We start from the raw sequence: 20,423 nt of genomic DNA, 5'->3' as shown, positions 1-20,423 counted from the left end.
TCCCTGATCACCACGGATTAGCTTTAAAGGGAGGACATCCCCACAAATATAAAGGTTTGGTGCTTGATTAATGGCCTTAACTCTATTTTTTTTTTTGCCTTAACTCTATTTTTATTGTGTCCCTGAGCTGCTTATTTTGATTTGTTTCTCTGCCTGCCCATCTTTCAGAAGGTGCTTTCAACTCCCCCCTTTATTTTAAATCACAACACAAACAGTGCCTCCCTCCAAAATCCTGGGCTCTCTGCCTTTTAACTCTAATTTTTTTTTCTATTCCTACCTCCATTTTATTCAGCTGGAACATGAGGTAGATCTGGTCAATTCTGGCCTCTAGAGTATACAATGCCAATCTATTATACTACTGTGGAGTGTGTAGGGAGGATCTTGAGATTGAAATGAAAAAAGCAGGAGCCCCTCTGTATAAAGAAACTTCAGGTGCACAAATGGGAGGCATGATACAAGAGTAGGCAAGAGTGCCGCTCTGTTGAGGTTCCCTTCTTGGCTCTTCCATTTACTGACAGTAGAACCTTGGCCAAGTCGTGTAATCTCTGTTTTCTCATCTGTGAAATGTGGGTAATGATAGCACCTACTTGTCCAGTTCTTCCTAGGATTAAATGAGTTAATCCACTTAGTAAACTTTTCATTATTAAACTGTTACGAGAGTGAAACTTCAACCTTGAGGATATGACAGGCATGTTTAGTTTGATGAATAAAAGTTGGGTGTGGCCAGGACAGTAGTCAAATCCCCTTGCAGTGGGTAAGCCCCAGTTCTTTTATATGTAAATTCAAATAATAATAGGAATGGACCTATCACAGTGAGCTTTTGAAGAGGATTAAGTGAAAGAGTGGACATAACACTAATGGTAGGATCTGGAGCCTCCCCTAAGGCGCAGAGGCAGAAGGTGATGGTGTGAGTTTCCTTTCTCTTCCAGGAAGGTTTCTTCATTGTCCACTGGCAGAGTTTAGGTCACCAGTTCTCTTGGCAGTAAAGCCAGGTGTTCCCCAGGTGAACTTGTTTTCTCTAGCAAATTCAGGACGGTTTTATACCTCCCAATTATCTTAAAATTTCATTTGAACCCTTATTTGAACAGAAGTAGGAAACACTTTATCCCAAAAGTCACATTATAAGAAGTGCAGAACAGTTTAAATGAATTGTAGAAATATTTCTGTTTGAAAGTCCAAAAACCAGAGGTAGATGAATTTTAAACAGGGTTAAAGCTACTTTTGCCTATTTTCACACCTATATTCTTGCATGTGAAATGCTTTGATGGGCTAACCACTTTATCATTTTATTGCTCTTTATTACATCATAAATTTTTATATCTTGCTAACGATCCTACAGGAAGCTTAATTGTTTATAGGAACATCTTAATTAACTGGAGTTCACCAGGTTAAGCAGAACACAAATCGAGGAGGTTTATAAATGAAATACACTCAGCTCCTCACGTCTTACTCAGGATGCCCTCTTCCTCTTCGGACAAACTAGGAGTTTCTGCTCTTTCATAAGGACCCAGTATTCCTTAGCGATAATCATGTTGATATCTCAATTATTCCTCCTTCTCTTTGGTATCATTAGTGATGACTTCTAACTGGGACATGTCCTTCTTCTCTTTTTTATTGAAGTGTGAAATCAGTGAAAGAAATACAGTATTTTAGAAAAATTTTGACTTGTATAATGGGAGGTATAAAATGTTTATGTAACCCATTCCTTACCAGGCTTTGCCTTTTTGCATAGTACATGTTTATATAACTCCTCTTGAACTAACCTGTTACTAGTTAGTGAGCATATAGCCAAAGCATTATATGAAAAGTATTTTAAGGAGTTACTGCCACAATTGGATAAACTCCTAAGCACTATCATTTAAGGGGCCCTGTAGAAAAGGGCCCTCTCTCCTTGGCACTGCTCTTCGATATCCAGGAAGTTCCTACTTTGGCCTCCTACACCTCCCAGCCAGCCTGTGTGGTCAAGGGACACTGTGGGTGCAAGTGCAAACCCATCTGGTCGAAAGCATGGACTTGTTGGGTCTTAAATTCAAGGAATTAAGGCAAAGGCAGCTCTAGAACTGATTGTTCACCAAGAAAGCCACTCTTGTGGATTTGAGCATTTGAAATGTGTCTAGTCCAAATTGAGATACATTGTGGATATAAAATATACCCTGCATTTTGGCAATAAAATCTTTAAAATATATGCATATATAAAATACCTCATTAAGAATTATTCTAAGTGTCTATATATTGATAATATTTTAATGCATATTAATTTTAAGTAAAATTATTTTTTAAAAATTAGTTTTATTTATTTTTCATTTTCTATATGAGACTAGAAAAGTGAAAATTACATATGTGGCTTGAATTATATTTCTATTAGACATGGCTATGCGAGGCCCTAGTGTTAGATAATGGATCTGGGGAACTGAAGTTTAGGTTAAAGTGGTTGGCTGGTAGAGGACTTTGAATTGATGCTGAGAGTCCTAAAAACTGAAATCTAGGGTCCTGTCCTCCCTTCGCTCACCACTGCAAACTCTTTTCCAGTCCTCTGTGCTTTCACACTCGCCATTATTGATCCTGTCCAGTCTTTCTGCTGCCCTGGTCACCAGGATAAATGTGTTCCCTCCTGTGTGCTCCCAGTGAATTTTACCTAGACCATAAGGGTCGTGTCTGTGGGATGCTGATCCTTCTGCTAGTGTGGGAGCTCAGAAAGGGCACTTCCTCATCTCTGTGTGTTGCTACCGGATGCAGTGTTTCCCGTGTGGGAGCACGTGGACCAGGGGTTAATGGCAGCTCCTCTAAGTGCATCGAAGAGTCTCTAATTAATTCCTAATCGCTAGGGTCTTTTTCAGTAGCCTTGTGCCATGTTGAGTGGTGAGCACAGCCTGCAAACACCTTGCCTTTAGTCCTGTTTCTGCAGTTCTCTTTTCTAGCCTTCATTCCGTTTTCACTGTTGCTGTTTCCTTCTGTGTCTTTAGACAACAAAATGAGTGAAAGGTAGGTGAGAGGGTTTAGTAGCCTAATTAACCAGGAAGCAAGTTTTAGAGAAGTTAAATTTATTTGATTGTTAACAGATGTTGGCATTTTTGTTTTATTCAGAAGAGATGGTCTTTGAGTGAGACGTAGTCTACTTTTCTTTAGTGGTTCTTTGCCTGAAAAAATCTGAGGGTAAGAAATTCTCCCCTCTGTGCTTTTGGCTGTTCATGTTTTCTACTATCAGTAAAAATTAAAAACAAATTAAACTGTAACATAAAAGAAAACACCTGTTTGGCTTATAGAAATTGGTTAGGGAGGTCTTTTTCCTGACAGGCCAAAAGCCACCATCACAGAGCCCCCTTATATTAAAAAAAAAAAAAAAATGTCATTTTTTTTTTCTTGATTTCATGTGAGCATTGGCAGAAACTCTGACAAGCAGTTCTTCATATTTTATTATGTTCTTGTCTGCAGAATCTCTGTCAGGCAAAAACCTTGTCAGCGGAAAACCTGTCGTAGGATCAGAGGAGACAAAAACAGGTGTCACACAGGCAGTCAAAACTGAAGGAAAAAAAGATTAGGCTAAAGAGAGAGAGGCAGACAATTACATTAATGCCATGGCTTTTATCTTATAGATGTGTGTTATTATCTCGGGGTGCTGAGTGCGCAATTGCCTCAAAGAAAAGTAGACAGGAGACAAGGGGAAACTTGATAGTTATTAACTGAAGAGGCAGTGTGTCAAAGCTGGATGGGGTTCAAAGTTTTGCAAAGGAAAAAAACTGCAGGCAGCAAGCAAAGGCTGTGTGGTTCTGCTTTCGGCTACATAAACCTAGTAGCAATCTAACATTTTCTACTTGGAAACAGATCATAGAGGGAAAAATTAATGAAAGATTTCATTTGGAGGTTTTGGGGGTAACATTTATCCTATATACATGCGACTGAGTCATAATCTTTTCTCTCTTATAAAATCTCGCCACGATGTGAGACATGGGGAGGCATGAAGACAGGCGTTTGTCAGTTCAGCTGTGTTGTTTGGATATGTTTAAAACACCTATTATCAACACACTTTTAATTAAAAAAAGCTATTAAGAAGTCCTTTTACTAAGTGTGAACATCTGTACGCGCAAGCTGTAAATTAGGAAATCACGTCTGTGTGCCTCAGTCAGAGACTAAATGAACCTGACAAGTGTTTTCTATTACTGTTTTTCAAATACAGTATAATTTCCAAAGGTAAAATTGCTACTCTTTAAAATTTGGATTTATTTTTCTGATTGTGTCTGTCGGTACTGATTAATTGAACTTTTCTTTTGATTTAGAAATTAGGGTCATCATCATTATCAAATTGGTAACTGGGATTCAAAGTGCTAATCATTATCTTCCTTTGGTTTCTTTGTTCATGTCATTTCAGGGGACTTTGCTTCTGTTGTGAAAGTTTGAGCTCCATTAAAATTTTTTGATGGTATAAAATTGTTATTTTGAGAACAGGATGGAAACTTGAAGGTTTCTTGGTCTGCTCAATTATACATTGATCATATTAGTGGAAAAATCAGCAAGTATTGCTCTAGTCCTCAACATTTTTTTGCTCTTGTATTTAAAAATTGGTTAGTTTAGACTTTTGCTAAGACTTGAGACTGCCTTCTTAACCCTTTTATTTATGAGCAGATCTTTACATAAGGTCTTTTATTCCACCAGTCATGGATGCAAAGCAGTTTGATACTTGATATATGCATTAAGCAAATCCAGCAATCCAGAAGAAAACACATATCAGTGTCAAAAGAGTGTGTGATAGCCCAGAGTTTTAAGGGATTACAATGGGGGGAGGGGGAAGAAGATTGATTATAGATTTAGAATGAGATTTCAGGCTCACTTACTGAGAGAGGGAACGCAAAGTACTTGTGACACAAGGTGATGTTCATTTTTAAAAAAAGATGGAATATAATAATTTCTTTTTTTAGGTATTTCCTACCAGATGCTGGCTTTTTGTGTCACTCTTCTCAATTTTGAAATATTTCTTCACCTCATCTGATAGAGTTTAAATCATATGTTCTATCAAAAATAAAAATGCCATGTATTTACAATGTTGCCTTAGTGAAATTTGTATGTATATATATATATATGTTGTTTTAAGAAAATTTAATCTCTAAAGCTAATAAATTGGGCTAGGGTAATTATTCATTTTTTATTTGTTTATTTAATAAAAGAACTTACATGTTTCATTCAAGTAGCATATTTCAGTCATAATTTTTAAAATGGAATGTTTTTTAATCAGCATGTATTTAATTCACTGATCTATAAATGACATAAAGCAAGGTTTGAGGAGTCAACTTTCAGGTAGCCTTGATGACTAAAGATTGGATACAACAGCAGTACTAATAATAATAATCCCCAACCTGGTTTCAGCAAGTAGATTCAATTACCAAGTCTCTTCCTAGATTTACTGTCAAGTTGCAGATTAAATTTTCTCTTTTCCCCTTACCACCTTCTGATGGAGTTGCTGCAAATGAGGAAAGACATGCCCCCCAAAGTGGGCCATGAATGGAAGAGGAAGAAGTAAAACCAAGAGCCTGTTTAATCTGCAAGCCAAGAGAGTGAGCTTCTGAATAACCAAGTGTTGACAGTCTACTTTTATGTGTGCCTTAGTCAGACTTTAATGATTTCCAAAGTCTGTTGTGAAGACTTTATTATGCATAAGGCCACAGGGGGGAAATGCCAATCAGTTTGAAATATTACCTATATAGTCTCAAGTGGAGCTCAAATTCTACCCGGGACTAATTGCGGGTGTTTGCGAGTACATATCCCCATACTCTCAAAGCTGCATGTCAATGAGGGATGATTAAAATACACAGGACAGTGGCAGCTCCTTGGAACTACTTTTGTCCCCCTTTCCTCCCTACATTTTAGAATCACATTCATAAGGGATCACAAGAGTATTCATGTACTTATTCCTCATGTTTTAAGGGACAAGAAAAAAAATAAAAGGACCCATTCATATAAGGTATTTAAGGTATAATAATGTTAATCAGGGTTTATGAGGCTCAGTGGAGTGTTTTGTTTTATTTTATTTTTTTACTTAAAAATGCTAACGCACTATTTGTTTAAAAAAAAAAGCCTTCACACAAAAGGGCTGACAGTTTTTATCGCCAGGCTCGGGGATCAACTCTTTCAGCTGCATGTCACTCTTTTTCTTTTTCTTTTTTTTTTTAAATTCTAGAAGCAAGCCTTTTCTGTCTCTTTGGTATTAAATATCCCAATTAATTCAACCTTGACAGCTATAGTTAGAAAGTTGTGACTTAAATGGAACATGAGTTATTTTGTACTTAATTTGCTCCCAATTACATAGTTCTATCCCCCAAAAGCAAGGAATAAAATGTGCAGATCTAAATATTACTTTAAGTCGTAAGAAATTTTTCTCTTAATAACAATCATTGTCCGCCTTCCTGATTGATTCCCCTGATTCACTAAAAAGTTTTTACTATGTCATCATTGCCATTTACTAATGTTCTCCCCAAGTGCTGTGGCTTTTATTAGGATCTGGCTTCCCGTCGACGGGTAAGTTAAGCCTTTGCCTTGTGCCCTGAGGCTCTTGCCTAGTAAGAGAGCTGAGTCTTATAATGGGAAAGGATTGATGTTATAATGATTCCAAAGGGCCCCTTTATGATGAAATTCTAAATACGCAAAATCCCATTAAACCTGTACAGGTTCATGGGCTAGCTACATTGAAATGACATATCATTATATTAGGTATAGTGAGCATATTACAAAGTGTGATATAATTGGAAATTATTAGTCATATTAGCAAGAATGAAGAGCCACCCATCCTCATAAATTCAGAGGTTATGGCCTGGGTATTTGAAGTAGGAAAGAGAACAATATTCTGTTTATAAGTAATCATAACTTGAAACTCTGACCCCAGAGAGTCCTGTAATAAAATCCTGTCCCTAACAACTTTGTTTTTGAACTCCTATAGTAATCATGGAAAGAATTCCTAAAACAATCCGTTCAAAACACATGTTAAATATTAATCAATTCAAAATGAAAGTAGTGTTCTAGGCTTCAGAGCTCCTATAGGCTAACCACTTGATGCTGTTATAATTTGGAATCCAAAGGGGAGCTGAGGCAGGGGACAGGGAGTTCTCGAAACAATTAGCTATGCAATTTAAGGCTCACTGGCTTTCTCCCAAAATAAAAGAATAAGTGTGTGCTTTAATTTTTTTTAACTTGTAAAATTGCCTCAAAATAGTGTTCAAAAATTTAAAAATTATCCAGGGCAGGGTTGGAAATTATTGAAATAAAAGCCTTCCTTCTAGACCATTTCATGCAAATTTTTAATTGTCTTACTCTGTGGGGTAGGTGGCTTTGAATAATTGCTCCACTTTGCTCATTTCTCATCTTATTGAACGGCTATAAGCTTCTGATGGCCATGCCTGAGTAGCTATTCAGTGAAGTCCACTGGACTTCAGGGCCTGAAATGTTCAAGCATATTCCTGTAAAACCACCTAAGTCACTTGAATTTGGCTTTTAAAGAAAGTTATGTTAAAAAAAAAAGTTGTGGAAAACTAAGAACTATAAACTATCACTGAGAGCCAATTTTCTAGGATCAGTGAAAAGCACTTTTATACTCCTCCTACATTAAGGAAAAAAAAAGTATCTGAATATGTTCTTATTTCTGTGACCTTCACAGAAAACATTAGAAGTGAAGTCTGTAGAATTACAGGTTTACATTTATTTTAATTTATTTGAAGGTTTGGGGAGTAATTCCTGTTATTAAAAATTTAAATTAAAAAATTGTTTTTCACATTTCATTTGACAGATGCAAGTTCTTTTATAACCGCCCCTCATCCACCCCCAGCACTATTTCATACACTTGAGAACTGAACTTTATAAAGGACATTATTTTGTTCTTAAGTTAGCTATACTGTTAAAAGTTTATATCACTTTATGTTTATTACACATTTTGCATTACATGTTATAGTTATTTTAGATTTACATTACACACTTATAGTAATGAGCTACAAAGATTCTAGCTGCTGTTGTTATTACGGAGACTCTATTCTTGAGAGAAACGAGTTTTCATCTAGACTTGTGTGTCATTTTTGGGTCTGTGGTTTAGCCACCCCTTTCCCTTGGAGTACTATAGATCCTATCAAAGTGTTTATTGAAATTATATCTAGACTTCAATTTCTCCTTTGTTTTATAGCCATACAATTACCAGTTTAAGTTTCTATTTCTAGCATTTTAAAGAAATCCAGGTAAATTATATTCCCTCAGTAACCTACCTAATTCACAGTTTAAGAAGCTCTTATGGTATGATTTTTTTTTTCCTTTTTCTAATGAGTACTCATTTTGTGCAGTTAAACCCTTTTTTTACCCCCAGATAAAAATCTGCATACTAAAGAGAGTTTGCTCTTTATTTCTCCAGGTGTTTTACAAAAGAAAACCAATCCTTTCTTTATAGATGGTATTCTTAGGATCTTATTGTATTGCTGTTCTCTGACCACTTTCTGAATTCTATACTGTGCCTTTTCCTATGGATATGAGACCATAAATCTAGCACATTTATCATAAATCTAGTGGTATGTACTATGATTACTATGATTTTCATATTTATACATTATAATCTATTTTATGCACCATGATATTAAGATTATTTCCTTTATTAATAACATCCATTGGATGCTTGAAGTGGTAGGAAATGGAATAAACTATACAAAATTTGGTCAGGTTTTTTGCTTGGCTAGCAGCTTCAACTCACTCCCTAAACTAAGTTACTTACCCACCCAGAGGCGGATTAAGGTTGGTTGAGGCCCTGGGCACAGAAGAAAATACTGGGTCCCTTAAAAAAAGTGAGAGAGATAGGGAAAATAAAAATACATGTTAACCATATTTTTAAGTAAATAAAAACCATTATGTACTATTAGTGTTAAAATTGCACATATGAAACCAAACTTGGTGTCATTAGAAAAACTGTAAAGTTGGGATTTTCCAGGGCCCTTCAGAAATCGGGGCCCAGGGCGCACGCCTGGTGTGCCTGCCGTTAAATCCGCCTCTGTACCTACCCCCACTATTCTAGAGGAGTATAAAGTGCAAAGGGGACGGTTAAGAAAGGGACATGGGTGAAAATAAGAATTTGGTGGCACAGTGGAATCATACATTTATAATATTAATGGCCTTTTCCTATTCTATGTACACTTCACTATGTTCCTTCATTCAGCAATATGAGGGCTAACCACCTTGAGTGATTAAGTCTCAGATGGGGTGGCTATGAACCTCAAGCTCTCGTTATTTCATAGGCACGTTAAGACACCCAGTAAATGGGAAATGTTGCTGGGATGTACATGGGGCCATGATTGTTGGGACAGTTTGCCCTTAGATGAGGGCACCTTTCCAGCCTTCATGGAAAAACAGAATAGAATTTGAATTGAGCCTTAAAAAATGGGTAGTCAAAAGGTAAATAAGGAAGAGGAGAGACACTTAAGGAAAAGCACTAAAAATAAATAAAAAAATCTGAGAAATGTAGCTCAGCAGATAGAAACCTGCCTGTCTCTCCATCTTCATCTTGTGGAACACCCCACCCCACCCCCATTTAACTTATATTCTCATGTCACATTCCCAGTTTGTAATTTTGTATGTTTTTAAAAAGACTGATTTCCTCACTAGTCAATTCACTCCCGGAGGACCTGATTCCTGTCTGTTTTGTTCTTCACTGAATCTCCAAATCCTGGGATAGGGTCTAGAAATACTCCTTTAGTGACCAATTATTAAAGTGCTAAGAATGTTTGGAAGACAGTGGGTTGCTCACTTTGGTTGGGACAGAAAGCTTATGTCAGAGGTATTAGAATGGAAAAGTCTCTCTGTCCAGGGTCTTCTGGCCAAGGTTAAGGATTTTGTGTATTGTTGTTAATGCAGGAAGGCAGTACCAATGGAAACCCTTGAGCAGATATGAGACATTCTAAGCACTATTTTGAGAAGACTAACTTGAGGGGTTGTATTAGATCAGCCAAGAGTCACTTGCAGTAATGCAGTTATGAGAGTCTGAAAACCTAAGTGATAGAATTTAGGCCAGAAAGGAGGGATTGATCCAGAGGGAACTTCAGTGTAAAAATTCATGGGTACTTAGTAGTCCAAGAAGATTTTGAATGTTCTTGCTATATTATGTTCAGTGAGAAAAAAAAAATACCAACAAGCTAGAAATTTGTATCCATAGTGTGACCTCAACTATGGATTGACAAAAGTAGAGGCAAGGAAATCAATATGTGGACAATAGTTGCCTTTGAGTGGTGGGATTATGGATGATTATTTCTCTGTTCTCCTTTTTCTCAAATTTACATTTTTTTTAGTGTGTGCCTACAACTTCTCCAATCAGAACCCCCAACCCCCCAAAAAGGATATGATTTCAAGCATTTTGGCCTAATTTCTTAGTCCTACCTTTCACAGCAAACTAGGGATCAAGAACATGTTTGGAGTTGTGGGCATGAAGCTTGGGTAGAGCTCAATTTATAGGTTAGGGACCACCCACAGAGTATAGTCCCTGGATTCCTAGAGGCAGATTATCCAGCCAGGCAGCTAGAGAGGCAGTGCCTCTGGAACCTTGATGTTTCCCTTGCATCTTAACTGATTTCCCTGTCAGTCCCCCAAATATATCCTGTAACCCCTGCCTCACTTTCACTCCAAGCCATCTGTTTTTCTCCTGTACTTCTTAGCTTGGTCTTGAGTCTACAGTTTCCTTTCCTTTTGCCTTGAAATTAAGGCAGGGGTCTTCAAGCTATTGGCTAGCCTGCCACCAAAAGAATTTGGAAAGTGAGCCCTCTTAACATTTTCATATGCCAAGTAACTCGTCAAGGTCACACAGCAAGTAGGTGGCTGAGCTGGGATTTGAACGACCCTTGCAGTCCGTCCCTAGAAACTGTCTTTAATCTGTGGGACAAGAAGTGCTTCTTAAATATTGAGAATAATAAATTATTGCTAAGTCATTATTATTTTTTTAAATTATCACTGCGGATTTAGCTATCTTAAAATTGGTGAACATTTCCACCAGCGCTTATAGTCAAATCAAACTGTCAAATCTGACTTAATTTTAATTGGGAAGAATTAAACTCACATTTCAATTCAAAGAAAGTAATTAATATACACTTTGAGAAAAATAATAAAAAATCAATAAATTATGGACTGTGTTTCATAGATTACTACAACAGTCCAGAATAAAGTGTGCAGCAAATATAATTATTTGGTTTACAGTAGAAATGTTATTTCTCATTAGTTAACTGGTAATGATGTACTGTAATATTTAGTTTTGTATGAAATGAGGTGTATATTAGAAGTTGTGTATCACAGTCTGTTGCTGGACTTTAGAAACAAACTAGATATAGATCATATATAAAAACATTTATTTTGCTAGATCTCATGGTCAAAATTTTTAATATATTTCATGAAGTTATATTCTGCTTAAAAGTGAAGTGCCTTGGCATTCAAATCATAATTTTTTAAATTTAATTTTATTAATAGGATGTGAGAAATTCCATAAGATGAAAATGATTAATTATAACCAAAAGAAGTTTTCTGATATTCTTTGATTAAATGGGTTATACCTACCTTATCAAAAGATACAATTTCTGTACAAAATCATGTAAAATTTCTGTCCATAGATTGTAGCTAGTATCTTACAAATTTTGTTCGTCCAGGAAGATATTCAGACTTGACTGAAGAGAGTAGGATTGCTTCCTTGCACTCAGGGGCTTTTCTTCCATGTGGTGACACTGCTGAGGATGAGCATTGGGAACAGTTGACAAGAATGGCTTCCCTTAGAGCAGTTGTCCGCAAACTCATTAGTCAGCAGAGCCAAATATCAACAGTACAACAAATAAAATTTCTTTTGAGAGCCAGGTTTTTTTAAACTTAAACTATATAGGTAGGTACATTGTTATTAACTTAATTAGGGTACTCCTAAGCTAGAGTACCCTTTGTGGAAGAGCTACACTCAAGGGACCCAAGAGCCGCGGTTTGCCAACCACTGCCTTAGAGCATGTGGGGCTGGGGTAGGGGCATCTGTGCTCAGTATTGGACATTTTTGCTTTGCTCTCACAGGATATTTAATAAAGAGTGATACATCATTAAAATGGGAATGCAAGAGGTAAGTACACTATCATTGCCTATTTTACATTTTATTTGAATTCTGAATATTCCAGCGTGGACCCAATAACCAGATTCTAGGTAATTTTTAATCTCATATACATAGTCAAGGAAAGAAGGCCCTTTTGCAGGTTTGTGGGTCTTTTTATTAATTACTAAAGGAGGCTTTCATGCAGCAATTAAAATCATACATTATTTTGGCACTCAGGAGAGTTTTACACCTCGGGCCAGTAAGTGCATCCTATCAGTCAGGTCAGACTAACCCTTTATTTTGTAAAGAAGGCGGGGTACAATTTTCAAAGGAGAAATGGGAATGGATAATCTGCATGGGTATGCAGGCCTAAGTGGATCAATTTTAGGAAAGAGTAAATACAGGATTGTAGGATCTGGGAATTGAGTCCCTATGTCTCCATCCTTTTGGAAGGCCTTTGCAAATCCCAGCTTCAGGCATATAAGAGTTTGAAGTCCAGTGAGTGAAGGCATCTCCCAGTGGAGCACTGCAGAAATTTCCTACTCTGTTCACTTGACTCCAGTCCATCCCTGCCCCCAACTCTGTCTCTGTGATTTTCATTGTGGCGTGTGTATGGCTTGTGTCAGAATCACCCGTGATGATTTTGCAAACTAAACATAACCATATCCCTCTCATCTCTTCTCCTGTAGGGGGTTGTGGCTCTGTGGGAGGTTGATTCAGCACCTTAGTCAGTGGCTGTCACTGCTGAACATGCACCATATCCCCCAAGCTGACAACCATTGCTTATGGTCAGAGTTTTATATCTAAAACTGTAAATCATTTTTACCTTTTAAAATGTTTAATATTTTCTCTATCCTATTAAGAAGTCAGACAGTAATCTTTCTACAAGTTTTGGCCTTCAGTATTCAGGTTCTGTACAGTTTGCTTATTTGACTTTTTATATTATACATACCTCTATTTTGCCTCAAGAATTACACATGCATTGGATACCCATTCTCTTACACACACACCATGAATTCAGTGATTCTTAAAATATTGTCCCTTGCCAAGCAGCATCAGCATCCTGTGGAGATTTGCTAGAAAATGCATATCCTGCCTTGACTGGTGGCTCAGTGGATAGAGTGTCAGCCCAGCATATGGACGTCCCAGGTTTGATACTCTGTCAGGGCACACAGGAGAAGCAACCATCTGCTTCTACCCCATTCCTCATTCTCCCTCTCTTTTTCCTCCCACAACCAGTGGCTCACCTGGTCTGAGTATGGCTCCAGGCGCTGAGGATAGCTCTGTTGGAGTGCATCAGTCTCAGGCACTAAAAATAACTCAGTACTTGAGCATCAGCCCCATATGGGATTGCCAGGTGAACTCTGGTTGGGGTGCATGCAGGAGTCTGCTTCACTATCTCCCCTCCTCTCACCTAAAGAAATGAAAAAAGAAAAAAAGAAACGGTATATCCTTGGTCCCCACTCTAGACCCAATGAATCAGAAACTCTGGGGAGGTGGCCTAGCAATCTGTGTTTTAACAAGTCCTGCAGCTGATTCTGATGCACAGAATGTTTGAGAACCTTGACCTTAACTTTCATCTTACCTTAGATCTTCTCCTTTCTTGCTCTTCAATTCCGAGTTATCATACAAGACTATGCCTTCCCGGCAGAGTTGCTTTCTCCTTTGTGTCCTAGAGTACTTTATCAAATTTCTTTTATAGCATTTATATTGCTTGCAACTGTCTACCTATGAAGGTGGAGGCCACAACATAAATTATTTTTGCATCTGCATGCAACACCTACCTCGGTGATAAGCTAAGTGCTGGTGAATAAATGAATGTATGCATGAGTGAAGGAGAAGAGCATTTAGGAGTAGTGGTGATCAATAAGGTCAGCTGCTATGGAGAGATCATGGAAAATAATGAAGGAAAAAAGTTATTGGATTTCATAGTAAGACAGGTGTTGGTGACCTTTGAAATGCTTGCTTCAGCAGAGTGATGGCAACAAGCCCAGATTGCTGGGTGTTAGGGACTTCTAACATGATGAAGACTTTCAAGTTCCCAGAGATTCTTATTGACTGTTTATATGAACATGTGTTAGAAACAGAATTTTCTTGGAGAAATAACAAGGTGACTTTAGACTAGTTACTTAACCTCATTGAGTCTGAGATCTCTGAATAGGCAATAATAGTCATAATGTGTGTTTAGAAATTTTTTTAAAGGATAAAACGAGATCATTGTAACACCCTAACCCTGGTTGGCAAAATGCAGCTCTTTGGCCCCTTGAGTGTGGCTCTTCCACAAAATACCACGTGCGGGCGCTACCTCGATAAGGAATGTACCTACCTATATAGTTTAAACTTAAAAAATTTGGCTCTCAGAAGAAATTTCGATCGTTGTACTGTTGATATTTGGCTCTGTTGACTAATGAGTTTGCTGACCACTGCTATGCCTGACATTTAGTTAGTATTTAAAGGGTCATTTCCATAAATCCCCCACAATTATTTTTATTTCTTAATGTTGATGGCATTCATCACCCTTTGAAAATGTGTGTAAGATATGAAATTTTTAAGGAGACCCTCATTTCAGTCATTGGAGAAATTCCATTTGGCCTGGAACTAACATAACTTCTATTGAAGCACTGACAACTGCTTTGAATTACGTGGTTTCCAGCTGGAAAAATACCCCAAAGGTGGATGTCTTAGTCAAGTTACTGAATCCTACTTCAAGCAGACGTAAAAAGAGACAGATAGTTTGCCTGCCTGTATACCTGAAAATTGCAGGCAGGTATAATACCAACCTCCAAAACAACCATGTCCCTATCTCCTGGATCAAACAATGTTGTCAGTATCTGGTCTTTCTCAGACCACCTTGCATCCCAGCTGTATTCCATGTGGTATTTATTACCACCTTCTCAATAATAGTTCCAACTAAAATCCTAGATTCGATCTCAGTGTTCAGACTTAGGTGACTTGCCCATTCTTGAATGAGTCGCTATGGCCAAAGGACTGAGGAATACTGATTTTCCAGGCTTGGCTGTAGGAATATTCTGTTTCATAAAAGAAGGAAAGAGTGGTTCTCCAAAGGGAAATTCAGTTTCTGTTCCTAGACTGGGGGGGAGTAGATGCAAAGCAGGCAAAACAGTTGATTCTATCTTATGGTACAGAAAAGTGTGTTTTCAAACTGCTTCCAGGAACTCTAGGGTTCCAACTCAGATGCTTGCTTAAACAAGTTGAAGGGAAGAGGGCAGTAACAGGTGATTGCAATTTCTCTAATCCATGCTCACTCTAGTTCACCAAGAGTAGCTTCACTTTATATGTTTTTATACCCAGTTTCAGGTATAGATTTCATTTGAAAATGGAATTTTGGCAATACCATTGGTATAGGACAGTGTAGCAGGTGGTTAAGTCTCATGAAGTTTAAAAGCAGGTGACTATCTTTTACCGCCCCATGTCACTGGAAAAATTCTTGTCCTGACTTTTCTTCATCCCACTGACCTAATTCACTCATATTTCTAACCTTACTAAGATGCAGACTTGAATACTCCACATTCAGATGTAGGAAAATCATGACATTAGGCAGAGGTCTAGTTCTCAGTTTATCGATATTAATGACACTTTTAAAATCATCACTTATTCTTTGTCTATCAAGGAGACATCCCCAAGTTATCAACAACTCCATGACTTAGTATAATCTGGCACTTAACTGGAAAGTTTTGAAACATTCAAGAAATTTGACAGATAATATGTTTATGCTGAAATTTACAGTTGACATCTGTAAGCTGGGAAGTTTTATATTTTTCAAGGCTTTGTCTATGGTTCATCTCCTAGTAATTGTTACTTAAATCGCACATTTAGAACTCTGTTCCTTTCTATTGTTGAATGTTTAAAAAATAGTGGTCCACCCTTTCATCCTTCATATCAGAGTCCAATGTGGCCAGGTACTTTTTTGTGTAAATAAAGTTTTATTGGAACACAGACATGCTCATTAGTTTTAGTCTCACCTGCTTTCATTCATAATAGCAGAGTTGATAAGTTGTGAAAGAGAATGTATGGCCCACAAGAAGTAAAAAGATTTACTATCTGGTCCTTTACAGAAAAAGTTGTTGACCTGTGTTCTGTACTTCTGTAGCTTATCACAAAATTCCTACTTCTTGACATGTGTCACACTTATGAGGAATAATCAGGTAATGTCCTAATAATACTCTCACTCTCTGATGTTCTCAAAAGCTTATCTAGAAAAATGTTTTTGCCATACCTGGTCCACCTGTGCTCTTTCAACTCTCTGAACAGTTTCTCTTTGTTTCTCTACCCTCAATTATTTTTATCTTCTAAAACTGCCAGCCGTTTTTAAGGAGGGGGAGGGGGAGGGGTGATGCGACCCCTTTCCACCCAGCCCTTGAACACAACAGTGCAAGCGCCTACATACACTTAATGCGTAGGTACAGTATCCAAACACAGGGACAAAATTCAGGATTTGGTATTTTATTTTCCCCTTCTGAATCCTCTTGATTTCATATGTGTTGTGGCATTAGCAGTGTGTTTTGTGAAGAAGTGACTGATCTGGGCCAGGGAGGTTGTTGATGAAGAGAATTGGAGGAGGTGCAGATTTTCCCTGGCCTGGTCACTGCATTCTGTAAGCAGAGCAGCCGCTCATCAGGAGGCTGAGTAGTTAAGCTGTACTTGAAGAAGAACAGGGATAATAATACCGCTTGCCAGCATTTTTGCAGTCTGAATGCCCTGTGGAGAGAGAGAAGACTTCAATCCCTAGGCTTGTGAATCCCTTATCTTTCCCAAACGTTAAATTAATTTTTAAGGCTATTTATTCAAAGTTGACTTAACCACTAGAATAGAAAAGATCAGACAAATCAGCTGCAAGAAATGAAGTATGAGAAAACCCGAACTCTTTGACAAAGTATTCCTGGGAGTAAATGTGTTGAATGAAGCCAGCGGGTAAATGATAAGGGCCTTTACACTATGGATGTAAGAAAGCAATTTATCAAGAGTACATGAACTCTCTAGTGACCACAAGTCAGGAGGAAACGAGAGTAGAGGAGGAGCCCTGAAAAAAATACATTTGAAATACTAAAAACTGTGTGTGTGTGTGCATGCACTTTAAAATACCTACATTAATATGCAGAAATACTAGTATATTAAAATAAGAGTTGCTGAGAGTGCACATGAGCAGTCCAGTCCAGTCCATACTGTTATGGGGTAAGAAAGGCCAGGCAGTGGTTTAGAACTTGGAGAAACTTTGGGTACTGTACTCTCAGGTATAGTTAGGATTTGAGCCTGGATGTTGTCTGATAGCCACTATCCTCACTCATGAGATTAAATGTCCATCTTTCAGGTTCAGGTGTTTATCTGTTTTAATCTCTAGAAGGTCATACGTTTATAATTCTGGAAGTTGATCTAATGCTTTTTTGTTCTCTTAAGGAGTTCAAAGCATCTGTCATTCATTATCTCATTAATCTTGGCAGCATCTCTTTGAGCCCTATAGATGAGACAATGTTATCTTAATTGTTCACTTTAGGGAAACTGAGGGAAAATGTAATTAATTACATTATCTGCAATAGGGTTCCTAGTAATTCAGATAAAGATGGGGACTAGAATGTATGATTTTATCTTGGCTTTAAGATCTAGGAGAGGGAGATAATTTTTTTAGATTTGAGGAAGAAAAGGCCTAATTTTTGAAATATTAGTTTCATTAAAAGTATTTACTCTGAGAATGATCATCTTTCGTTTTATGTATTGAGATAGCACAGCTGAAATGCACAGAAGTTCTCAAACTTTAATTTTAGCCATTTTTTTCATTTTCATCTGATACACAACTCTGGTCAGAGCAGTTTAAAAGGTGACTAAATTATGGCTTGATTTTTGTTTGTTTGTTTCTCTTGAGTAACTGTTGTAGAACATGCCTGTGAACACTACACTAAATCTACCAGGTGAACAACAAGCGGTGAAATTGGGAAAACCAAGTCTCACGATAATCTCTCTTCGCTTATTTAACTTGAGAGCTCTAGATGCCGGCTTCCCTCGTTCTTTCTAAATTAGGTCTTTTAGGCCCTTATAGTCTAAACTCTAAAGAACACAACTGTCTTCTTCTTTAAACCATCCAGGTTTTATAAGGGGTGAATCTTATTTTTAAAAAATGATACTGGTTGAGCCTGTTCTTAGGGCTTGAGGTGGGAATTGTTTGTTGTTTCTTTGATGGGGGGAAGGAGGGCACCATGGTAACTTGGGTTAAACCATAATTCAATTAGCAAATTAATTAGTCTGGTTTTCAGAGTCAGCTAGTCATTTAGAAACATCCTCAGTGGTTCTCCTTCTGAAAATTGAACGTGTTTTGTATTTGCTTGCTGTCATCTGCAGTCTGCAATTTATAAACAAACCAGTGAGGAGGTGGGCAGAGAACTACTTACACGGCAAAGTCTTGCTTAAACATCTGTGGTTACTGTGCCTCCTTAGAAATGGAGCCCTGATCATTTCCAGTAACTTGTTTCTGCTTTGTCTCTTTCTGTCCTCTCCCTTTGTCTCTTTATTCTCATCTGCCTCCGGAACTTTGGTGGGACCGCCACAGCCTTGGATAAGCTCAGCACCCAGCACCTGTACCATCCCACGCAAGTGGAGATTGTGCAGTCCAACGTGGTGTTTGATATCAGCAGCCTGATGCTCTATGGGACACAAGCAGTACCCGTGCGGCTAAAGATTCTGCTCGACCGTCTCTTCAGTGTCCTGAAGCAAGAAGAGGTGCTACACATCCTGCATGGCCTGGGCTGGACTCTGCGGGACTACGTTCGGGGGTACATCCTTCAGGTAGGGGGAGGACGTTGAAGCTGGTGTGTGTGGCCAGCTCTAGGAGGGGTTGGGTGAGAGCCCTTGGCAAACCTGGTCTTCTTCCTGCCCCTTTCAGTCCCAGGTATGCCCCCCTCTTTTGGTTAAAGTGGTCCTTTCAGAAGGCTTGTCAGGGAATTGGAATGCGGGAGTGATCATCCCAGCAAGCCAGCATCAGGCTTCAGTGGGGGTATATTAGAAAGAAGAAAGTGGCCTGTTGCCTAGTGTTGCTTTATTTGCATCTTTTTGAATCCATCCCTGGCTTATCTAGCAAGTCTTGTTGTAGCTCTCCTAAACAGGAGCGCTCTTTGAGTTGGGCGATGGGTGTGTGGAAATCTGAGATTGCACTTCATCTGGGTTTAGTAGGGCTTGTTCTCACCCTTAATTTGTAGGTTTGGTGTTTTCTTGGTTGTCTGTGCACTCTAACTAATTACTGCTTCTTCATCCAAATCAAAGGAAGAACTATAACGTCTATAAATCCCCTGCTTTTATAACCAGTCAACCTTCATACTCCAAAACTTGCAGACATGGTTATAGATTTGGCCTCCATAGCACCTGTTCTTCCAGCCTGAGCCCCTTCTTTGTGTCAGTGGCACTTCCGATCTGGTAAGGGTCTTAAAACTTTTCCGGGAGGGCCGCAGCGTCCGCTCCCTTCCCCCGCCACCTCCCTGTCCTTTTCCATCATATTTTGCAGTTTGTTATGAGTGGTTTTGCATTGTGTACTTTGCCTCTGAAATGTTTTTATGGCCATCTGTCTTCCTGCGACCCTTGAAGGGTAAATGTTGAAAACAGCATGTTGGGAGACCCCAGGATCCAAAAAGACTACACTGGATGATGAAGAAGTACTCCCTCCTGCCAAAGGAGATCACAGTTGGAAAAGGTAGACTCTGAAGTGATTTTTGAAATTTCCTATGGGGATAATACCAGGAGAATTGACCCCTTCAAAAAAAAAAATTGTGGCTCTGCCAGCCTGTTTATTCCCCGAGTTACATTGTGTTGTGTGCAAGGCCTTGGCGGCCAGCTTGGTATGTGATGATTAGGGGGCTTCAAGTCTCCCCTTGCATTAACCTGGCATAAAAACACACACATTCCTGTCATTCTCCTGTGTGGTACCTCCAGGTGTTAGCCAGGGAAGGAGGGCAGAGGAGGGATGAGGAGTGGACATAGGAAAGCGGGGAGGCAAAATAACCTTTCTGCTCCTGTGACTGCTTCAGTTAACAGAATTGTGTCTCAGTTTAGTGAGATATGAACTTGGAAGGCACAGGAAATTTGGCTTTCTGAAGAAGAGATGATGATGATAATAGGAATAATTATAGATTACTATGTAATTATTATATAGGCTACTATATAATAATATAGATTATGTATTTTCAGTTTATAGAAGACTTTCACAAGCATTCTTTCATTTGCTAGGATGGGAAATGTCGGTGGGGGGGGGGTGAGTGGAAAGTTAAGTTCTGGGTAGTCAGGGGTCCCAAGGGGTCCCAAGGTCCAGAAGGGGTGGGGCTGAGAAAAGCAAAACATGGAACCAGTTTAACAATTCCTGATTATACTG

The 20,423-nt window shown here is 38.4% G+C and overlaps 1 protein-coding gene across 9 annotated transcripts in view; it reads left to right on the top strand.

The window, feature by feature from the left end:
* Positions 1–20,423, top strand: part of BNC2 (basonuclin zinc finger protein 2) — a 465,978-nt gene that overhangs the window by 310,777 nt on the left and 134,778 nt on the right. For all 9 annotated transcript variants that reach the window (XM_066368216.1, XM_066368215.1, XM_066368213.1 and 6 more), the window contains one exon: positions 18,615–18,850. In XM_066368216.1, the coding sequence (XP_066224313.1) occupies positions 18,615–18,850 (236 nt within the window). The remainder of the gene's footprint in view (positions 1–18,614; positions 18,851–20,423) is intronic.

This window comes from Saccopteryx leptura, chromosome 2 (genome assembly GCF_036850995.1).
Source record: "Saccopteryx leptura isolate mSacLep1 chromosome 2, mSacLep1_pri_phased_curated, whole genome shotgun sequence".
Lineage (NCBI taxonomy): Eukaryota > Metazoa > Chordata > Mammalia > Chiroptera > Emballonuridae > Saccopteryx > Saccopteryx leptura.
This window is presented reverse-complemented; position numbering and strand designations above follow the sequence as displayed.